The 24896-nt window shown below is 37.4% G+C and overlaps 1 protein-coding gene across 4 annotated transcripts in view; it reads left to right on the top strand.

The window, feature by feature from the left end:
* Positions 1 to 24896, top strand: part of fstl5 (follistatin-like 5) — a 274862-nt gene that overhangs the window by 41385 nt on the left and 208581 nt on the right. For 2 of the 4 annotated variants that reach the window (XM_049483812.1, XM_049483814.1), the window contains exon 3: positions 11737 to 11767. In XM_049483812.1, coding sequence (XP_049339769.1) covers positions 11737 to 11767 — 31 coding nt within the window. Of the gene's footprint in view, positions 1 to 11733; positions 11768 to 24896 lie in introns of all 4 variants that reach the window. The other 2 variants (XM_049483813.1, XM_049483811.1) reach the window with 1 other exon arrangement.

Here is a 24896-nt window from a genome sequence, read left to right as displayed (position 1 = left end):
TCCCACTAGAATCACTAGAAATGTCCTCAACAATCAGAGACCAATTGTGCTCTCCCTGACTGACGATCCAGTATTCTAACCAGCGCAAGGTGTGTTGTGATGTTCTTGTGCCTGCACCAACTACACAGCAAAGACGTTTATGGATATACTGTATCTACTCAGATGGGCGTGGTGGTCTGGAAGTGTGGTGTGTTCAGGTTTAATTGCAGTCATATTGTTATCTTGGCATCAGAAAACTGACAACACTGGTTTGAACCCTGACAGGTACAATAAATTATAAAAATATATATATATTTTCCCTTTTCTTCTTCTTTTCTTGTCTTGATGGAAGTTGTCAGTGCCAGATCTGTACTAAAAGCACTTTAAGCTTCCAATATAGCTCACCTTGCTCTACCATCTTTATAGATCCATGGAACACAGACATCCATACATTTCTCTGTTCTAAATGTTCTTAAATGAATCCATGAATTTTCCATGTATCTATGCAGACTTTTGTAGTTATCAGTATCTAAGCATGATGTATCTTTTTGATTTTAGTGTCTATATTCTAGTTTCTTCTAGTGTCTACTTTCAAAGTAAACATCAAATCACTGTTGTACATCTTTCTGGGTAAGAACATCAGCTAAATGCCTTAAAATCAGTGCCTCAGAATCAATTACAAAAAGTCTTGGTTTTGACTCGAACTTCACCGATCAGGACTCTACTACTCTACTACTGTCACGATTGTTTAGGGATAAGAGAGTGGACGTAAATGCAGGAAATAAGTTTTATTTACATAAACAAGAATAAACCAAAAACAAAACACAAAGCAAACGCCGGTTTGAAAAAGAAAACTAGACTAAGAATACAAATCTAAGATTACTAAACAAATGTAACATACCTACAAAAACAAGAAACAAAGAACAACCAAGAACAGAAAAGGACCTTGAAAAAACAACAGACCAGAAGAGCACACAAACCATACAAAAGACCCAACAAGGGGGCTCTATATGCACAGGCAGACTGGTAACACCTGGGGAAGGTAACGAGGGGGCGGAGTAACAAATGATACAGGTGGGAACACTAATGACAGGGCAGGCTATGGCTGTGAGAAGACACTAACAAAACAGGACCATGTGCTTAAAGAGCACGTGGCTAGGAACACAAGACAGGAATAAAAAGATCCAAGAAAAGACCAACACTACAAATAAGGGCTAAGCTGTAAAAACTACAGTATATCTCTACTCTTCTGGAAATTAACGTACTGTGCAAATGTTTTAGGCACATGTGGGAATTTCAGTAAAGTAAGTGTTTATTAGCTCATATAATAAATATAAACAGCAATTTTATAAAAAGCAGAGCTTTTACAGCACTGTTTTCCTTAAAACATCTTCTAATCTCTTCTCCTCATCTGAGCTTAATAGAGTGATTTCTAGTTCTCATCATATTAATCAACACCTGGTTTGGTAAATTGGTAAATATGGTAAATCAGGTGAGCTGCTGATGGAACTGAACATATACACATATATGCTGGCTGAGGAGCATCCAGGAGAAATCTGGAACCACACTTTGTTCTTCAGCTTGGCTCACAGGATATAACATACTTAGATAAAAATGAGAATTCCTTGTTGCGTTTTACTGTATGTATGTATGTTTATTTGCATCTGTTTAAATCATACGTGGTGCTTTTTCAGGTAAAAACACTCGTATTCCTGAGATAAATGGATTAGTGTCATTTGCTTTGGTGCCTAAAAACTGTTGCACAGTACTGTCCTCCACCACATCAGTTCACATACTTCTTCTTTCACTTTCAGTAACAATTTTGAATCTCTCAGCTCGTCCAGAAAGGCGTGTCCTTTAGTGCTTTAGTCTCACAGCATCTAAAAGTAGCTTTTTTCCTTTTAGACTTCTTTTGTCCACAGAGGGTCCATATCCATGTAGCACTCCCTCAAAAATCTACTCTTTATGTAGTCTGCTAGCCTGGAGCTGGCTCTGTAAAGCCCGGTTTGTTACGTTTATGGCACAGAAAAATGGAGATAAGCTGTGACCCCATTAGCTCTGCCTGAGCACAGACAGCATCAATCACACAGAGTAATTCAGCTTACAGCGCCAGGCTTTGTCCTGCTCAGACCAAAACCAACGTGATATCAGGGATTTCAGCGTTACACTCTCATTCAGCAGAGCTCCACCTCTCCTTTTAATCCAGTCAGATACAGGGGTAGCCCACATTTCAGAGGTACCGGAACAAAACCCTGCTTCCATGTGAATATTACATGATTAATGCACTAAAATAACTAGTCTAAAATGAATAAATGGAATTAAAGCACTGCTGCATGTTGTTTAAATGCATATTAGGCAACCATTGTCATCATTTCAGGCTCAAATCACAAAAACACAAGAAGAAAAAGAAATAAAATTGATTTTGAGGTCAAATAAAATTGTATACAATTCAGTCCCATGTCTATGCAATTTACTGGGTGTAGCTCAAAAAAAAATGTCCATATAATATTAACATTTTTTGTTAAGAAACAAAAATACATATTGGCATCTGCCAATGCCAATCCAGTCTTCAGCATACTGTATATTGTAGCTCCTCCCACTCAACTTGAAGTTATAAGATGTAACAATACAGCCTGAAGTCAGATGCTTGCAGTAAAAAGGTAGATGAGGCATCAATTCTAGGGGCAAAAAAATGAGAGCGTACTCGTTACACAGGTAATGGTCAAAAGGAGAAAGAGAATAAACTGATACATCAGAGCCAAAATCACAAGACAAAAGAGAAACCTGTAAAGATAGTGTGTAAATATATCTACACCAGTGGGCGTGGTGGTCTGGAAGTGAGGTGTGTTCAGGTATATTTCTGGCGTATTGCTATCTTGGCAATGGAAAATACAGGTGCACCACTGACTGATTTAAATCCTGACAATAGTCAACTGTCAGACTTCATTGCTATCTTGGCAATGCAGGTGTGCAGCACACACACAACACTTGAACATCCCTATGCATTACACATATATAAAAGACACAGCAGTGTGTAAACCCAAGTTTTACATAAACAATGCACAGAAAACTAAATAAAATAACATTGCTGTTCCTGTAAACGTGCAGGTCAGTTTCTTCTGCTGAAAAGTGTAGAAGCACTGCCCCATTAAAATACCAATATGCTAAACTAAGAGATCTTAAAAGGAATGACAAGTGACACTCTAATAATTAGTACATGCTCTTTGTGCAATTCGAGTCAAACAAGACATACTTTTCGTTTTCCTTATTATAATAGCAAAGACACATACCCAAATGACCCAAATCACGCTGTGCAGTGCATGATTGATGGCTCGTCTATAGATCACTAAAATAGGGCCCTTTTTAAGGGCAAGCCAGACATAGCTCTAGTAGCTTGGTGCCAACTTTAGCATTATTGTGCTACCAGGATGTGACTACAATATAATCACCATCCCACCTCATTCCAACAGTACTGGATGGAGCACCATCATTCCACTGCTCCAAAGCTCAATGCTGGATGCCTTTTTAATCCTCTAGCACATGTCTGGCATTAGTCATGGTGCCAATAGGTCCATGTTTATCTGTTTCAGAGAGTCCTATTCGATTTGCAGTTCTTCTATGCAGGGACAAGATAAGCTGTCTATGGGCCCTATTTTAACGATCTATAGCGATCTACAGCCATCAACTGCGCACTGTGCAGCGTGATTTAAGGTGTGTCAGTGTGTCTTCGCTATCGCAACATCAGGAAAAGTACGTCTTGTTGCTACAAACGTTGGGTTTGTGCACTGCTGTGCATCCATGTGTGTGTAACCATGGCAGTGTATGTGCATTAAGTGCCAAGATAACATGGAACGTCTGACTGTTGACTGTTGTCAGGGTTCCAATCAGTCAGTATCGCACCTGTGTTTTCCATTGCCAAGATAGCAATACACCAGAAATTTACCTGAACTCACCTTACTTCCAGACCACCACTCCCATCAGTGTAGATATATTCTTAAGCTATTTTAATGTCAATGTTTTAATGACGCAGGTGCACGTCATGAAAGTAGACCTTTGACCGGGTGTAAGATACAGCAAAATGAGCATCATGATGCGCCTTGTGTAGGTTGTAAGATAAGGCCTAAAGTGTTTTGTATCAGGTTTTAAGGAACTATGAAGAAAAAAGGCAGTTTGATTCTAAAAAATAGACAACTAGGTATGACAAAATACAAGAATAAAATAAATAATTCATTAAATCACAAGAAAAATGTTGGTTATGACCCCTTCACAGAACATCAGAGGCGTAGAATGATTAGCACAGGCTGGTCTTGACTGCTGCTCGAAGAAGAAGGAACGGAATTTACTCTTTTAATTCCTATCTGCAAATTAATTTCTTGAAAGTTAATCATTTTGCAGATGCAGCGCGTCCGTCGTTTTCAGAAGATCAGAACAAAACAGGGCCGTGTGCGCTGGAACCCCAATCAACCTGGACTGGAATACGTCTTTTCAGATAGCGACATCAAAACCGCTGCTGTTGGAGGGAATAATTAAGGTCCTGCCTTTATCTGGTGATGCATTTTTAATGCTAATTGTGTCTTATCGGTAAGGACAGGGAGGACGGAGAGAGAGAGAGAGAGAAAGAGAGAGGGAGAACCAGAGAGAGAGAGAGAGAGAGAAAGAGAGAGGGAGAACCAGAGAGAGAGAGAGAGAGAAATAGAGAGACAGAAATAGAGAGAGAGAGAAAGGAGAGGGTCAAGCTGGGCATCAGAGTCCATGACCTGCCACGACCACATCGCAAAGCTAGATTAGGGTGGGATAAGCTCAGAGAGAGAGAGAGAGAGAGAGACCGCAGTGATTTTACTCAGTTTTTGCAGAGGCAGCTCTGGTGAAGGGCTTTGTGGGATTTGTAGGAGAGATAAAGTTGAGGTAGTCAGCAGTTTGACAACTGATGGCCAGCTTGTTCTTAAGGTATTTCTTATTCTGTGTTCCATTTACCTCGGATGTCGAGTGTTGGAACTAGGCATGATGTCACACCATCATTTATGCATTGATAGCGCTTTTCCACCAAAAGAATTATGATTCTTAAACCAGTTCCATTTGGCTTATAAGAACCGTGTTGTTTTTCAGCAAACCGACACATTTTTCCACCAGTTTTAGTGGAACTGTCAAAACGTCACACGTCATACGCCATTAATAGAGGGTGTTGCACAGCGGTGGTGGTCCTGTACAAACAGACATGACCACAGATCTAATCACAGTTTGCATTGAAGAACCTAGTATTCTTTGGAAGAACGGTTCTGGTTCCGGAACCTACTTTTGTTGGTGGAAAAGCGGCGAACCGGTTCCAAATTAGGTTTGCAAACCAGAACGGTGTCAGTTCCACTTCAGAGGAAAATAACTATTAGATATCAGTGATCATTGCTAGCATTGTCCCAGGTTAGCACTGCTAGCGATACCAATTGATAACACAATGAAAACATTACTCTGTGTACAGTACTGTGTGTAAAACTGGTTTAATGAGAAACTAAAAGATACTAAAAGATAAAGTGATACTAAACTGTATAACACAACTTATTTTACTGCTGTTGATGTGTGGAGGCAGCCATCTTGGATTCTAAACTATGGGTTGGTGAGGCTCTCCAGACATTTGTTTAGGTAGGAAGCTATCCAGTTGAAATGTCATACTTGTTCTTGGGAAGATTTTTCTTAACAAGTTTACCTTCTAAGAACAAACTAAGAACAAAAGCACGACTATCATTGTTTGACTCTAATGAATTAAGATTTTACTGATGTGGTAAAATAATATAAAATAATATAAGTGGAGTAGAGTTCTTGTACAGAACTCCTTTTGTACAGAACAAAAGGATTTTGCTTTCTACAGTTGAGTATTAAATATTAAATTATTTCAAAAACCATGTCTCAGGCTCCAAGTTGTCTAGTGGACTAAGTCCAATCCCTGGCTACTTTGCATCGGCAGTGGGAGTTGCTTTAAGGAAAGAACTATTGGTTCACTAGTGTTGGAGCATTGATGAGGGAAGTTCATATAAACTGGGATCGGAAAATTGGCCTTACAAATTAAGTAGAAGGACATGAAAGTAGAAGAACTAACTTCTGAAAAAAAACTCAGGATATACAGTAGGACCTGTTGAGTGGCTGTGCACTTGCTATTTTATAATTCTATTGAATTTCACTACATGCCTTTACTTAGAAAAATATGTTTCTCAGAAATTTAGCTGTTTCTATTGTATGATGAGCACAATAATAAAGGACCTGTTTAGATGATTTTTGTAAATTATACTCACCTCATGGCATAATATTCTAAACTATCATTGTTTGTTTTATTAATTTAAGATTTTACTGACTTCGTGTGAGTAATTTTACAGTGGGGTAGATTAATCACTGCTACAACTGATTACTACTTTCATAAAACAAATTCGGTTAACACTTGCTATGAATGTTATTTCTATTAGATTACATAAACATACTCAAAAAAGCATTTATAAAGCATTATAAACATTATAATATGCTGTTGTGCACTCTAAGTAAAGTGAGAAATATCCAATATACAGCATTAATATACAGTATTAATAGTAACAGAAATATGATCTAAGACTTTTGTGTGTGTCTGCAGTGTTAGCTGTGGATAGCAGCAGTGCTAGGCGCAGTTAGCAGTGCTTAGTGCTAGTAAACGCTGCCCACCAGCGTTTCACTGAGGAACCCTGAGTGTTCCAGTAAGCCACAAACACACAAACTACAGTCCAATGTACTCTCCTCTGAACAGTGCTAATGCTAATACTGCTCCAGCCTGTGTCTTGGAGAAACTTCACTGAAACTCCTGCCTTTACTGCTCCTTACAACCTGACTGGTAGAATTCCTACATAAGGAGAACTGTCAATTTTTGGAAAATTATTGCGCCTTATAGTGCAATAATGTATTTTTTGCACTATAAGTTCACAAATGGTCAGTTAAGGTAAAATATTTTCTTAAAACCTAATTTTTAATAATAAAAAACATAATATAATAATAAAACAGAATTTACTGTGCTTAACATTTTTTTTACAGTGTAGCCTTATTAAATGATAATACTGTAGATTACAACGATACAATCCAGGTCACTTTTTGTTTCAATCAAATGAAAACTGACATCTTAATCACCTATTCCTTGCATCACTTTAAAACCTATGTAAAAACATAAACAGAAATGGGAAAACATACCCAGAAGTGGGTCAAAATAGCATCTTTTTCCATTACTTCAGTGTTGAATTCACAGTTAATTCTAGATCTCCATTCGTTTTTCCTCAACAAGTCACCAACCGATGCGTCCTCAGTTTGGGGGAGGAGAAAGAACACATGGTGAATATGGTTTTGAGTATCGGGAAGCAAATCCAGGCAGCAGAAGATTACACCGGACAAGAACACAAAGATGCAAAAACACGCAAAAAAAATGCACGTTGAGAAACAGCCATGTTCATGCAGACAGGTTCTCCAATGCTCTGCTCAAAAACAAGGGATTCTGAACAAAAATCACATAAAAGCACTCACACTAATCTATCCAAATAACAAAATCACAGATCTGTTGCATAACAACACTACTGATTACCTAATGAGCTATTGTGTTTATGACCTTCATGTATTGAGATAATTGTTTCACTGGAAATATCATAATCATAATTGCTCGGAACAAACAAATGGAACATAATGGGGAAATGAAAGCGCTGAGAAAAGCTCCGTCAGCAAAGCTTTTATATTAGTTATCTAACTGTCTCGCTCTCTGTCTGAGCTAATCACTCTCACATTTAACTTTCTTCATTTACTGAAAAGATGAGAGAATACCACTTGTCAGAGAGAACTGATACAGTGTAGTTTTTCCCTAATAGATAATTGTATTAAAATAACTTTAATATATAATTACTCAATATATATATAAAATGCTAAAAATGCTATGTGTGTATATATATATATATATATATATATATATATATATATATATATATATATATATACACACATAGCATTTTTTGCACTGAAGTGTTGGGGGAGAGGGAGAGTCATCATACCCACTAAGTGAGAGCAAGGCTAGGAATCCTGGCCTTGGCTACAGTGGCTTGCAAAAGAATTCATAACCCTTGAACTTTTACACATTTTGTCACCTCACAAACTTAAATATATTTTATTAACATTTTAAGTGATAGACATACACAAAGTAGCACATATTTGTGAAGGGGAGTAAAAATGGTTTTCAAAATTTTAATCAAATAAAAATCTGAAAAGTGTGACATACAAAAGTATGTGTGTCCTACACAGCTTGTGGCAGACTGTGAACGGTACTTCTTATGTCTTTCTTTCAACAATGCCACTGGCACTATGATCGAGAGATCCCTGGTTCGTATCCCGGTCATGCAGCTTGCCATCAGCTGCCAAAGCCCTGAGAGAGAACAATTGGCCTTGCTCTCTCTGGGTGGGTAGGTGGCGCTCTCTCCCCATATCACTTCTAGGCTGGTGTTTCTCAGCAAGTTCAAAATGAGGCGGTAGCTTACTTTACATTTGCTAATCTTCAACCTCCTGGTATTGGGGCATCACTACTGATTGAGTCATAATACGTGGGTTGGGTAGTTGGCCATGTAAATTTGGGAGAAAATTGGATAAAAAAAAAATCCGATTTGTTAAGTACATAATTTATAGTTGCCCTGTATACAGATTATTTCACCTGAGCTAAGGAATTATGGATTTCTGCTTCCAGAGTGACCATGGGCCTCTTGCTTGCTTCTCTGACCAGTGCTCTGCTTGCTTGGTGGACAGCTATGTCTTGGTTTAGGTTTGCAGTAGTAGAATACTTTTTCCCATTTTTGGATGATGGATTAAACAGTACTCCTTAAAATGCTCAAAGTTTTATATATATATATATATATATATATATATATATATATATATATATATATATATATATATATATATATATATATATATATATTTTTTTTTTTTTTTTTTTAACCTCTCCACTTTATCTCTGACCTGTCTGGTCAGAGGTTCCTTGGTCTTCTAAGTACAGGTAACTGAATATATTTGCATGTCATACTCATTTTAAAAAAACAATGACACTTTTTTCTTCTCCTTGGCGAAACATTTTCACCAAAATTACTGTATGTATATACACCATTTTTACTTGCTGTGTGAACGTAATCTTGAATGTAGAAAGTTACAGCACTCTGGAGCACCATTAGCAATTGTTTTTGCTAGTGTAGAATATCAGCTAAAGCTTTTTTACCAGGTTTTCTGCCCTCAGATCAACTGCAGACTCTCAGGAATTGTCAGTATTTCTAGTATAAGACAAACAGAGAATTCTGAAAAGCTTAGTTAAGCAAAACTGTCACTTTTAACCATTTCTTTTCTTGATTTAAGAGACACAAACATGCATACAGATGAATTGATGAATTGCAGATTCTACTGTCCAGTGATGAATGTCTCACTTCTTCCTGCTTTTTCTATCTCTCTTTCTCTTTCTTTTCATCTATCTCTCTCTTTCAGAAAGTGTAGGACTGCTTTAATAGCAGCTCTAGGCTCGCTGCATTATGCATCAACTCCATTATGCTCCTTTACAAGGAGCGAGGAAAAAAGACTGAATCAGAAAATATGAATCCTCCTCATTCCTCATGCTCCTCGAGTCGCACATCCAGGAAAATGAATCTCGGCAGTCGAAGTATCAAATATTCATGCCACTGTCGTTCCTATTCATGGTCGGAGGCCCTTGCCGGTCTTAATGGTGGATTCTAGCCTCAATAATTGGGCTTTTTAATGCCCTCATAATGGCTGATGATTGTCGATATACATGAAATAAGGATTGCCTGGAGGTAAATAATTTGACAGTGCTGCCCTTTCAAACGGGCACGTTTTAAAAGCCCAGTGTCATGTAACATTTGCCTTTTGTCTAACACAATGATAGAGGAGGGAGTTATAAGAAGCTTCCTTTAACCTTTAGAAAAGAAATAGTCTCATTCTCAGAGACTCAGAGCTCTGTCCTTCCTTGATAAAAATGAAGGCTATGAATATATACTGCATTTCCAATGCAATAAAATGCGATACAATGAAATCTAAAATCATTGGTACGGTTATGTCGCATTATGAATGGTTAATGGGTGTAAACTGTATAGTTTTGCTTAGTTAAATGTGCAAATTAATTAATCAAAAAGGCAAATTAAGTTATTTGTCATTGACAGTGAATATGCAATAAAAATGGCACTTTCACTTGTAATTTGTGCTTCCGAAGCAAAAATTCACATAATTCCATCATTGAGATCCCTGACAGTCAGAGTTTTGATAGTTTTGTTGTAGGATATTAATAGAAAAAATGGTAAATAGCAGTAGAAAAAAAACAGCTCTACAATATTGTTCATCTCTGCATGTGTGTCTATATATATACAGCTCTGATAAAAATTAAGAGACCACTTCAGTTTCTCAATCTGATTTTGCTATTTACAGGTATGTGTTTGAGTAAAATTAACTTTTTTGTTTTATTCTATAAACTACGGACAAAATTTCTCCCAAATTCCTAAAAAATATTGTCATTTAGAGCATTTATTTGCAGAAAATCAGAAATGGCTGAAATAACAAAAAATATGCAGAGCTTTCCAACCTCAAATAATGCAAAGAAAACAAGTTCATATTCATAAAGTTTTAAGAGTTCAGAAATCAATACTTGGTGGAATAATCCTGGTTTTTAATCACAGTTTTCATGCATCTTGGCATGTTCTCCTCCACCAGTCTTACACACTGCTTTTGGATAACTTTATGCCTTTACTCCTGGTCTTAAAATTAGTTAGCCTGTGCTAAGCTAATGCTAATAGTTACTGGTAAGCGGTTATTGGAACGTGTCCGCGGAGTGATGCAGAGTTAGTGTGAGAAGGCCGTGCTGTTATCACAATACATATTGCGGTTAGAACACTTCTCAACTTATCAGACTGTGAGGTCGGCGGCACTAACTGTTGTATAATAGTGACAGATATATGATATTTTAATCCGGGTGTGTAAGATACTACAAGCACAGCTTACGATGCATTATAATCACAATTTAACATAATGCCTGTAATAAACATTATACATGTTTATTAATGTGTATAACCATGTTTATAATGTCTTATGAATGCATTTTCATAGACAATAACTTTATTGTTATTGTGTTATTCTGTCTGATATGCACTGTGCACTGTTTACCCAGCGTAAAGGTCAGCTGCATTTTTGTGCAGTATAAAAATATATAAAAATGAAGTGAAGGAAATGAAGATATTATATGACAGACTGAAGGATTTGTGCAGTGCTTCAGCTGGATTTTCCTGAAATAAAGATTTTATTAGACAGCAGATCTCCCTGGCTGCGTGGATGTTCCTGTTGGGAATGCTCGTATGAAAACATTGTCTTTTGAGACAGCTCGCTCGGCTTTAAATACCCCGGGTAAATATTTATAGGTCAAGTTTAATCATACAGTACGCGCTGTGAATCCGGAGGCAGCGAGAATTGATGCGAGAATTGATGTGCTGCTGGTCTGAATCATCGTTAAATGATTTCGCTGTGGGCATCTTCAGACGTGACATTGGAAGAACACGTCTCAACAGGCCGGCGTCCCCGGGGTGGGTGGGACGTGCGACGCGGCGCCGTGGCGTAGTGTGGTATGGTGTGGAGTGTGCGGCTGTGACTTGTTAGAGATCCATCGACAAGCTGTCTGCAAGGCTCTTCTCTACGTGATGTTTTATGAGTTTCTCTCTCTCTGTGTTCTTGTTCCAGCAGGACGGGATCCCGGAGAGTTTGCGGATTAAGGGTATGTACAGCTTCTCTTTTTTTCCTTTTGTCTCTCTCTCTCTCTCTTTCTCTCTCTCTTTCATACACTCCCACGTGTCCTGAGCCTGCAGCTCAAAATGTTGAGCTTTGCTAGAAATTGCTCTCATTATAGATGACACACAGAAACACTGGTAGCAGCGTTCCTCACTTCAAATGTTGGTGCAGGCACTGCTCACTCTCAGAGACTGGGGGGACGGAAATATGCTACAGTTAAGGAACCACTTAAAGAATCCTTAAAAAACTTAACCACTTAAAGAATCCTTAACAAAATTAACCACTTAAAGAATTTCTTAAAAAGGATTTTTTTTTGCTTAAAGCAAGGAGTGTATAACAAACAGGTATATTTTCACATGTTTGTATTCGTTTAGATTGTTTCACCATTCAATACATTACCTCATTCAGACTCTGCATCCATTACATTGGACATGTACTGTACATGTATTTATTTGTATTTTGTTTTATGTTTTGTTGCATATATATGGAAGGTAAATCCTGCCGAAAATAAAACTGAAAAACACTAACCTGAAAATGAAAAAACATATACCATTCTGTGCTTTCTTTTTCCACACGTGTGCAAAAATATTATGACAAAATAAAAAATATATAAAACTAATTCACTTCCTTTGCAATTACGGACCATATGTGACAAAAATACAATTAATTATTAAAAAATAATAATTAAAGAGGCTTTCTGCCATTTCGTTTTCATTAACATACAGGAATTTCACAGTCAAATCTAAAAAAAAAAAAAAAAGCAAAATAATTGTATCCCCCTCAGTTGTTAATTTCCATGTATTTGCATGCTGGTCAAGGGTGCAGCTCATTAAGAAAAGGCAAGGCCAAAGTGAAGTTTTTTTTTTTTTCTTTTTTTACAATTTTCTTTTTCATTTTAGATTTGGCTGTGAAATACCCTCATGTTAATGAAAATGAAATGGCAAAAGGCCTTTTTAATTAAAATGTTATTTTTGTCACATAAGGCCCGTCCTCAAATTAAAAATGAAATAGCAAATTTTAGTTTATGATTCTGTCATAATATTTTCACACGTTTGGTAAAAGAATGCGCAATACGGTATTTGAATTTTCATTTTAGTGTTTTACATTTCATTTTTATTTTTGGCAGGATTTAAGTATTTAACTATTTTCTCATACTTGTAACGCTTGAGAGCTGTTTACAAGTCAGTAAAACATTAGCTCAGACAGCAACTCAGACATAGGGCACGGTGGCACTACGTCAATATATTATTAGTAATATATTAAAAAATATAAACACAGTCTACCAAGGCACTTAAAATGTAAAAAGCAAATATATTATTTATTGAAATGTTTGAGTCTCCTTTTGCTTAAATTACCAACATAATTTAGGTCTGAAAGGGTTAAATAGCCTAAATGTATTTTGTCTTGCTTAAAACCTATGTGAATATTGTTAAAACACGCACATACAACACACACAAAACAATGTGCACATTTAGGGGTGGGATTTTTTTTTTTCGATTTTTCGATTCGGACATCTGAATCAATTCACATCAACGACTTGGACGCATTTTCTAGGTTTGTCTGTGTGAAAGTGCCAAATGCTGTTCACACTGTTGCACTGTTTATTGCCACTGATTTACACCCGGTTAAATGGTTTCCTTTGGAGCCATCCACTACTTTCCTCCACTTCATTTTCCTCCAAACTGTTGAAACTCTGTCACTGTGCTAAATACTTTCAGTCTCTCTCTCTCTCTCTCTCTCTCTCTCTCTCTCTTTTTTCTCTCTTTCTCTCACACACAAACACTCGCATGCACACACAGCTGATTGCACGTATCCTCGTTCTAAGGTAGGTTAGAATATTAAGCTAAACTTTAATCTCAGCTTCCAGTTAAACTCAGTAACTCAGCACACATATTACAATATTATAATTTAAAATGAATCAAGCTCTATTATATACTTCACATAATACTTTATTCATATACAGATCAAACGCATATCAGCCACAACATTAAAACCAGCTCTGTACACACATTACATTATGTAACAGTTAGCCATAATATTAGAAATAACCTTCTTGTTGCTGCTTTCCTTGTAGCGTTTTAATATTACCCTAAACATATAAATCGCTGGATTATTATTATTTATTTATTTTTACCTAATAGAAATAGTGTAAAAGAGTCTATTAAATAACAGGATTCATTATGGATGATTACAAATATTTTCCGTTAAGAGTACCAAGAAATGAAACAAGTCATGACATGAGGAAAAATAAATCCTGCATAGAAAAGAAAGATGCATCAAGACACTTTGATAATTGTTATATAATCACATCACAGACCTCTGAATCTTAATCAAAATTGAATAAAAGGTGCATAGAGATTCCAGTTGCTTTGCAGTCTCTTGGTATTTATTGTTTAATACATTAAAATTAGATCACATGCATTTATTAGACTTTATTAGACACAAGTGGCACAATTAAGATTAGTTCAGAGGTTCAGAAACAGTGATGAACTAAAGGTAAAAAAGAACAGATTAGTGACGGTTCCTCTGCTGCACAGAACAGCTCATTTAAGTCTTTTGTTGGGAATTCCATTTATTCTGCCAAATATTTTTGGTTGCCAGATATTCACTGCAGATCTTTTTTTAGTTTTAAGGTTCCATTAAGAAGAATAAAATAGTAATAACATTTATGTTACTGGCATTTGGCTGATGTTCTTTTTTATTTATGTAGAGTGATTTATGTTTGAGTCATATATTATCTCAGCTGGCACACAACCGACCTTCAATGTTGAAATGTGGTTGAAATATGACTAAAGTCATGTGTGTTGTTGTTTCAACATTGAAACAACGTTTAATGGTCAATGGTTGTGCTAACGTTGAAATTTTAACGTTGAATAAACATTTAATGTTGAATGGTTGTGCTAATGTTGAAAGTTTTTTTGTTGAATCAACATAATGTCCTCAACCTTCTGCCTTTTGAATCAGCATTTTACATTTCATCACCATATCATTTCTAAAAGTGGTTGGATGGAGAAATGAAAGTGTTTTACTTCTGTTTGCAGTAACTGTTTTTTCATTTAACACCATGTTTAATCATGTTCATGTTCTAATAGTTTTACTGTTTTAGTGTTTTTGAGATCAGATGTTGAATCAGATTGGTAGTGGTGGGTAACTTTCATTTTACTCAGCTTTACTACAGTGATGTGAGTTTATTGTTAACCATAGGATTTTCTAATTTTAGTGAGCTATGGTTTATTAAAGGTTGAACGTATGACATTGAAACAACGTTGCTATATCAACCTTGATTCACTTTTCAAAATCAACAGTTGATTCAACAATGATTCAACCATAACATCTACGTTGATCAACATTGATTCAACATTTATTCAACATTGAAATGCCAGCTGGAATAGGTTGGAGAATGTAGATTTAAAAGTCTTTCCCAGGGATACTGATTGGTGTGGTATGGTGTGCTTGTCTACTATAGGTTAGATGGTGTTATTACAAGTGGTATTGTCATCAAGATCCCGAGTCCAGAGTCAAAGTCAAGCCACCGACTGGGACACATCAACTCTGAGTCAAGATTAAGATAAAAATGCGTAAAAATGTTTATTTATCTTTAGACCAGTTCTGACCAAGACTAGACTCAAATACTCAAGTGCATGTCCATTAACTGTGTTTTTGCTTGACAGATTTAGATACACTTATATACAGTGCTGTGAAAAAGTATTTGCCCCTACATATTTCTTTTCCCTTTTGCTGCTTTATCATACTTTTATTTTTCGGATAAATTAATAGCATATTTTAAATGATAATTTCATTTATTATTGGGAAAAAAAACTATTCAAACCCACTTGGCCCTTGGCAGCAACAACTGCAATGTACAGGGGTTGGACAATAAAACTGAAACACCTGTTATTTTAGTGTGGGAGGTTTCATGGTTGAATTGGAGCAGCCTGGTGGACAATCTTCATTAACTGCACATTGCACCAGTAAGAGCAGAGTGTGAAGGTTCAATTAGCAGGGTAAGAGCACAGTTTTGCTCAAAATATTGCAATGCACACAACATTATGAGTGACATACCAGAGTTCAAAAGAGGACAAATTGTTGGTGCAAGTCTTTGTGATGTATCAAGAGCCACGGTATCCAGGGTAATGTCAGCATACCACCAAGAAGGAACAACTACATGCAACAGGATTAACTGTGGATGCAAGAGGAAGCTGTCTGAAAGGGATGTACGAGTGCTAACCCGGATTATTGTGGTCTAAAACCAGGTGTTTCAGTTTCATTGTTCAACCCCTGTAACTGCAGTTGGCTGATATAAGAAACAAAGTAAGATAAGCATCTAATACAGGGGTCTCAAACTGATTTTATCTGGGGGCCGCTGGAGGTAGAGTTTGGGTGAGGCTGTGCCACATCAGGACAAGGACTCACTGAACGTGTTTTCTTTAATGCATTCTGCCATGCAGGTGTTCTGTCGAATTATGCTACCCATCGATACGTGCTTCCTAAAGACACTGGGCATGCGCTTACCTACATTTTTTTTTTTTGTCCTGTGTTTTATAATAATTCTGTTTTTTTTCTAGTATTTTTTGTGCATTTAACAACCTGGACTCACTGTCATTACACTGTCATTACACTGTAATTGCAATTAATACTAGTAATACAAAAAAAATCTAAAAAAAAATATATATATACAAAAACAGATTATAATAAACTACCAAAACAGCATGGTGTGACAGGGTATCACAACTCCACAGAACACTGGATCTCTTGGCCTGCCGTGTGGGTGTATCCGTGATGTTTTTGAATTCAAATGAAGCAAAATTGATTATAAGATCATAAGATTTTGAATCAACATCACATGACCTATAGCTCTATAAATCCATATTCCGCCATTTTCGGCTTCTCCTCCGTGGTTGAAAGGCAGCTGTTCTGTGAGGCTCGTATATGTGTGTGAACTCGCTACCTGCTGTTCCCTGATTGGCTGGATGCAGCGTGGCGGCCGGATTCATTTGAATAAAGTTAATATCTCCCCACAGTAAATTTTACAGCTCTAAAACTCAAAGGATGAAATGTTTTGAGAGATACCAGAGCCTTAGTTATAAAGATGTAGCACTGAGTGCTAGGTAAGGTTAACCCTTAAACTTCACTTAATGTCAGACTTGAGCGACCAATCAATGACCTGAGCCAAGGCCAGACTGCCAGTCCTGGCGACTCTCCCTCTGCGCCAGTGTGAATCCAAACCCTCCCACCTCCCTCCCTCCGCAGCATTGATAACATCTCTTTTAGTTAAACTCACGCTACTAAACTCTTAGACTTACCTTAAACTTGGTTATTCGATGCTTGGGCAGTTTCACCATGTAGGAAACCCCAGAGTCTGCTCTGTATCATATAACAATGCTTTGATATAAACCAGTGTTCTGCCGAGTTGTGCTACCTTGTCAAACCGTGATCCCATAGTGTATATTTAAAGTCTCTGTAATACGTGGAATCAACCGGAGATCCAATTTAAACCTACAGTTACTCACACACGATACCTAATGCTAAATACAGCTCTGTAAACAAAAGCTGTAAGCTCTGCCTGTGATCGATCCTGAGCAGAGGTGGGCGAGGCTATGAACTCACTGGTCAACACCCTAACAACTCTCTGATCAACTCGTATTTCTGAGGATTTTTTTTTTTCTTTTACAAGCTACTGCAAACATTAGATCTTTTTTAAAGCATTTAAGTCTCGATTTACATATATTCGGTCTAGTTTTTGCCAATGGATTTTTTTTGCAGTGGTGATGTGCGGATTTTTTCCTCTACATCAATAAGACGTGGGCACTGGTAAGGGGAAACGGGGTATTGAACTTCTGCCTGCGGAGAAGAGGAATGGAAGCAGGAGGAAAAAAAAACTGCCTTCTCTCGCTCTGTCCAAATACGCTGACAGATAAGGACAAAGGACAGAGTGAAGAAAGGAGAGAGAGAGAGAGAGAGAGAGAGCAAACAAAAGAGAGAGAGAGCAAATCTATCACTATTGCCAATCTAGAGCCGCCAGATGTGCAGGAATATCAGACATATGGTATTTAGCTCTTATTCCTCGCAAATTCCTCTCTAAAGTATTTATTAATAAATCAACCTTGGTGAAGAAACACGTTTTTTTTTTTTATCCACCGTCAATCCCATCCTTTTCTACCCACCTCCTCACATTCCCCCGGCCCCCTGGAGACCACCGCAGTGAGATGAAGCCGCGCGGTGGGTGAGTCCTGGCAATTAGTGTGAGCCGGGATTGTACGGAGTGATGACAGGTCGCGCTGTAGTGACCGTTTCTGACCCTCAGCTCTCCCTCAGGACTGGACAGGAGTGTGTGGAGTGAGGAGATAGTGAAGGCAGGGGGAAAAGTGGAGCTGACCGCTGGCATTCGCGGGTTTACTGAGGTTACTGCAGTCCAGCGGGTCTCTAAAGTAAAGTCAGCCGGTGACTCAGAGTCATTAACAACCCACCTAAAAAAAAGACCTGGAGGAAAATCTGTGCTTTCATATGATGAAGCTTTTCAGCTAGATCTTCAGAACTGTAATATCACTGCATACTTTTAATTCCATGTTTTTTATTAAAGTAAATGTTATTTCCATCCTTTTCTTTGCACCTTTTCTTCTACTTCCTGTTTTTTTTTCTTTTTCTCATCCACCTCCATCTCATCCTCACTGGTCTTTTGTCATTCTTTATAATCTTCTTCTTCTGTATCTGGTGTTTTTCTTGATCTTTATATCCTCATATCTCCTGTCTTATTGTTTAGGTGTCTTCTTCATTATCATCGTCTCCCTCACTCACTTCCTCTTATTCTTCCCCTCAACACATTCTATTCTTCTTTGCCTTTTCCCTTCTTCATCTTCTTTTTCTTCCTTTCATTATTTTTCTCTGATCTCCTTCATCTTCTTCTACTTCACTTCACATCTCCTGTCTTTTTGTTTGTGTCATTGTCTTGCTCATCTTCTCTCATTATGTTAATCATCTTATCCCACTTCTTAATCTTTATGCTCATATCCTCCTTTTCTCTCTTGTACCTCTTCCTCCTTCTCCTCCATCTTCTTCTTCATATTATTTTATTCCCCCCTCCACCTTTTTCTCTATCTTCTTAATATTCTTCCTCCTTCTCCTCCATCTTTTTCTTCATATTCTTTCTCCTTCTCCTCAATCATCCCCATATTCTTCTTCCTCCTCATCCTTCTCCTCCATCTTTTCCATATTCTTCTTCTTCCTCCTCCTCATTATTCTCCTTCATCTTCTACATATTCTTTCTCTTCCTCATCCTTATCACTCTCCTCCATCATCTCCATATATTTCTTTTTCCTTGTCCTTCTCCTCCATTATCTTCATATTCTTCTTTCTCCTCCTTCTCCTCCATCATCTCCAAATTCTTATTTCTTCTCCTCCTCATTCTCCTCCATCATCTCCATGTTCTTCTTTTTCATTGTCCTTGTCCTTCTCCTCCATCATCTTTAAATTATTTTTTCTCCTTATCCCCCTCCTCCTCCATTATCTTCATATTCTTCTTTTTCCTTGTCCTTCTCCTCCATCATCTTTAAATTATTTTTCTCCCCCTCCACCTTGTCCTCAGTCATCTTTATATTTGTCTCTATTCTTCTCCTCCTCCTTCACCTCCAACTTCTTCTTGTTCTTTTCCATATTCTTCCTCCTCCTTTTCCTTCTTCTTCTTCTTCTTCACTCAATTTAGCAGCTTCCTCAGACAGATCCCCTCATCCCAGTGAGCAACAGGATAAATTGCAAAACTTAAGTTGAATGTTGTTCTAAATACAAAACTGAGCAAGCGGTTTGGTCCATAAGTAGCTTAAATTTTTAAATAGCTAAAAACTGTAGCTATTTATACTTTTAATAATGCTCTGTAAAGTTGTTTAGTGTGTGGTGTTCAGTATGTGTATAACAAATTCAGACAATCACTTCCACAATGAATTTACACCACATGTTAGGAGACAGTAATGTGTGTTAAATTACCTCATGGGGTTGTGAAAAGGTTATTAACACTAAATCCACGTTTAGCTTTAACCTTAATTGTCTCATTTAAGGTGAAAGGCATTTGTTTGTGTGAAAGTTCTGCACATTTGCAGTGTCTGAACTCCGCAGGCAGACTGGTAGGAGCGCGGTCATGCACTGGAAGAGCTACGCTAATGACCGTGTTAACAAATAGCCGTGTGCCGGTTCTTGCAGTAAATCTTCAGTTGGCCTTGGCCCAGAGCTCATCAGTAATATAGATGACCCGGCGTCCATCAGACAGCCGCGGGCGCCCTGAGGGGAGAGCTAGGAGGTTTCCTGAGTCGTGAGAAATGCACCGCGTCCCTCTGCCTCTCCATCAACGATATATGAGCTACCGGCCCTGGCGTGAAGCTGATCTGGGGTCAGTCCAAAGATATCAGCTCTGGCGGTGGCTCTGCCGCCAGCTAATCAGAGTCTAATGAAGAGCTCAGCTTACGACAGAACTGCCGAAGGTCAGAGCTGTAATTGGAGAGTGGGCATTATCATAAAAGGTGGGCTCAGCTGTCGCCAACAATTCAGTTTAATGCAGTCTTTCTACTCTGCTCATCCTTTTCTCATCCCGATGTTCCTTGGGCTAGGAGAGCTCGGCAGGATTTTGGCCGACCTCATGATCTCCCACAATTTACTAATTTAGCAAAGTCTGTCGCGCTAATGCTGGAGCCAGTGGGGAGCGGACACTTCACAATGTTATAACACTGTCTGTGCTCTGACAAAGACTGGCAGACTCATAGAAGTCAACACTAATAAGTAGGGATGGGCATGTCATAGTCTGATTTAAGACATGTGAGTGTGCCTTTGCTATCGTAATGCTCGAAATATGCAAAAGGCTTGTACTAAATCAGCTTGTCACATGCCATTTCTTTTAAGAGCCAGGAGCACCCTGAATTGGGCATATTGGTATTTTAACGGTGTAGTGCTTCTGCGCTTCTCAGCAGAGGAAACTGACCTGCTCGTTCACGCTGTAAAGGTGTTGGGTCTGTGCACTGCTGCGATCGCAATAAACGTCTGATGGTTGACTTTTGTCAGGGATTAAATCAGACAGTCAGTGTTGCGCCTGTGTTTTCCGCTGCCTAGGTAGCAATACACCAGAAATGTACCTGAACACACCTCACTTCCACACCACTGTAAACATCGGCGTATATTTGTACACTCCATTGCTATTTTAACGGTGTTATTGCTGTTTAGACTCAAGGAGTGAATGTAGACTGTTTTTGTGGTGTAAGGTAGCAATGAGCATTGCAACGCACCTTGAGCAGGGTGTAAGATAAGGCTCAATATGTTAAAATGTTTGTAGAAACCTTTTTTTTTTAACCCATTTGGACCATTCTAGCCAGATGTCGCCTGTCATGATCATTACCACCCACTGCACTGCACTGCCCTGTCCACTGTGGATGATAATGTTTCCTAAGAAATATATATATAAAATATCTTGATTCACATGTGACCCTGTCAAGAAATTGAGCAGTGTTAAATATAAAATACCCACACAACATTTTATTAATAATAATAATAATAATAATAATAATAATAATAATAATAGTATACATTTTATTTATTATATTACATATTATTTATACAGCACCTTACATACATTAAAATGCAGCTCATATGTACATGCTGTCAATAAACATAAACAGATAGGTGAACGAAACACCAGCAACATAAATAATAATAATTAAAAACGATAAAAGCTAATTAAAAGCTAATGTGAAGAGAAATGTTTTAACTTTTTTGGCGCATAAAAACAAAAAGCCACTAATAAGCAAATAAGCTTCGTACAAGGGATCTCTAGATGAATATTAGATTATCTTTAAGGGGCACTTAACCCTCAGCTCAAAATTGAAAAAGGATGTATGGGTTTAGAGGCAGAGCAGGAGGGAGAGCTGATTGGCTGAACTCAAATGAAATGTCCCATCCATCAGCCCCCCCACACACCATTTATAATCAATTTTATCACTGCTATCCCATGACTTTCAGATTCAGCATGTGTTTTGATGTCAAAGCTGTAAAAGGAACACTCACAGAGAGAAGTAAAGTAAAAGCCCTCCTTTAAGAACATCTAACCGCCTAAACGTATCCCGTGTATTTGTAGCTAACCTTTGATGTAGCGGCGGTGTTAACATTTGACACGGCGCTGCAGACGTATAATATAGCTCTACCTGAACTGCATGCACAACTCCACTGTCTGTTTAATATGTAAAAGCACCACAATGCAGGATGATGAAAGTGGAGGGTGGCTCTTTTCTGCCAGCCTGTTCCTTTGTGAATTATCTTTGAAGTCTCAATAGTGACAACAGCCTCCAGCGCAGCACCTATGCACCTGTCAGCTGCTGCAATTAAGTCATATCATTAGTCTTTTCACTTGTTTGAAAGGTCAGGAAAAGTGAGTGTGCGGTGGGCTGGAAAGGTGAGAAAAGTGAGCGTGTGTGTGTGTGTGTGCTGTCAAAGGAAGTACAGTACAACAATCAAATGTCAGCCTTTTATTTATTTTATTTATTTAATGAAAGAAATACAGACAAAGCCACCATTAGAAACAATGCATTCATTTCTCTGGGGATACAGCTCTGAAAAAAAAAAAAATGTAAGAGACCATATCAGACTTTGAATCAGTTTCTCTGATTTTGCTATTTATAGGTTTATGTTTGAGTGAAATGAACAGTGTTGTTTTATTCTATAAACTACGGACAACATTTCTTCCAAATTCCAAATACAAATATTGTCATTTAGAGCATTTATTTGCAGAAAATGATAAATGGCTGAAATAACAAAAAAAAGATGCAGAGCTTTCAGACCTCAAATAATGCAAAGAAAACTAAATAAAGTTTTAAGAGTTAGAAATCAATATTTGTTGGAATAACCCTGGTTTTTAATTACAGTTTTTTTATCTTGGCATGTTTTCCTCCACCAGTCTTACACACTGCTTTTGGATAACTTTATGTCTGCACTCCTGGTGCAAAAATTCAAGCAGTTCAGCTTGGTTTGATGGCTTGTGATCATCCATCTTCTTCTTGATTATATTCCAGAGGTGCTGTCAAAGGAAGTACAGTACAATAATCAAATTTCAGCCTTTAATTCATTTTATTTATTTATTTAAAAAATCCAGACAAAGCCACCATCAGAAACAATGCATTCATTTCTCTGTAGATACAGCTCTGGAAAAAAGTATGGGACCACTTTAGTTTCTGAATCAGTTTCTCTGATTTTGCTGTTTGTAAGTTTATGTTTGAGTAAAATAAATATTTATGTTTTATTCTATAAACTACAGACAACATTTCCCCCAAATTCCAAATAAAAATGGTGTCATTTAGAGCATTTATTTGCAAAAAATGACAAATGGCTGAAATAACAAAAAAACTCAAATAATACAAAGAAAACTAAATTAAGTTGTAAGAGTTCAGAAATCAATATTTGTTTGAATAACCCTGTATTTTAATCACAGTTTCATGCATCTTGGCATGTTTTCCTCCACCAGTCTTACACACTGCTTTTGGATAACTTTATGCCTCTACTCCTGGTGCAAAAACTCAAGCAGTTCTTCTTGGTTTGATGGCTTGTGATCATCCAACTTCCTCTAGATTACGTATATTCCAGAGGTTTTCAATTTGGTAAAATCAAAGAAACTCATCATAATTAAGTGATCTGTTATTTTATTGTCTAGAGCTGTGTATTAAAAAACTATTTTTATATTGAAACATTCTTTCAGTTATGTTGCAATTTAGCCAATTAGCTAGAATTAGCGTAGAATCCACTGTGACTGAACCCGAGCTCAGGAGAATTAATTGGCTCACCACCTGATTCTTCACTGTTCTTTACCTATAGAAATAATTACCTTTTTAAAGCTGGTTCTTTTTAAATGTCCAAACCAATATAATGACCAGCTTCTGAATTAGCTGAACATCACAGTTATACAGCTTTTGATTATAGTACAGTCCTCACAAATTGGCTAATTGGCAGCTGCGTTCTTTATGGGACTTTACGTGCGACGGGAAAATCGCTGAGTCTTTTGTACATTCAGTTGGCGGACAGCTGGTCATATTAAACAATGGATTCAGATGGATGAGCCTCAACAGCATATAAAACAAAATAAAATTGGATGTCAGAATTGGGGATAGAGACAGAGATAGACAGTGTACACAAGAACATCCCAGAAATGCTCTGTAATTGGAATCCAGAATGAAGTGGCCGGCACATCAACAGCAGCTAGGAACACTGCATCTCTGCCTTGGCAGTAAAAAAATCACATTTCGGGGGGAAATGGGCTGTTTGTGTGATATTACAAAAATATCCACCCATACATTCTGAGGATTATTACCTCCACGCAGTGCTGTAACACTGCACACTCTGCAGCTCGGGGATTACTGTACAGTCAGGCGGGTTTTTTTAAGGTTTCAGTTCTATATTGTGGAGATACTCCATGATAAATTGCATTGAAATCTGTTAAAATCCTATTTCAAAAAAACAGAAGCTTCTTCCTGTATTTACTTTCTAGCTCCATCCTCAACACTTAAAGCTTTCTATGTGTAAAACCAAACCAAACCCTCTAAGTTAAATAACTTGTTAATTAGTCAAGTACTAATGTATATCCACCCCATACATTCTGAGGATTATTTACCACCACAAAGCACTGTAATTCGTGAATTATTGTACAGTCAGGCATTTTTTTAAGGTTTTGGTTCTGTATTGTAGAGATACTCCACAATAAATAACAATGAAATCAGTCCTGTTCCAAAAAACAGAAGCTTCTTCCTGTATTTACTTTCTAGCTCCATCCCAGATACTTGAAGTTTTCTATGTGTGAAACCAAACCAAACCATCCAAGTTAAAGAACTTGTTATTAAGTCAGGTACTACTGTATATTTAGACATATATTCTGAGGATTATTTACCACCACACATGGCTGTAATTCATAGATTATTGTACAGTCAGGCATTTTTTTAAGATTTCAGTTCTGTATCGTAGAGGTACTCCATGATAAATTGCATTGAAATCCGTCCTATTTCAAAAAACAGAAGCTTCTTCCTGTATTTACTTTCTATCTCTGTTCCCAAGAGCTCTGATTATAGTAAAACAAAAACAAAAAACATGTGTTTTGTTGTGAT

The sequence above is a fragment of the Astyanax mexicanus genome, chromosome 10 (genome assembly GCF_023375975.1).
Source record: "Astyanax mexicanus isolate ESR-SI-001 chromosome 10, AstMex3_surface, whole genome shotgun sequence".
Classification (NCBI taxonomy): domain Eukaryota; kingdom Metazoa; phylum Chordata; class Actinopteri; order Characiformes; family Acestrorhamphidae; genus Astyanax; species Astyanax mexicanus.
Note: the sequence above shows the minus strand (reverse complement) of the source record. Positions and strands in the feature narration are given on the sequence as shown.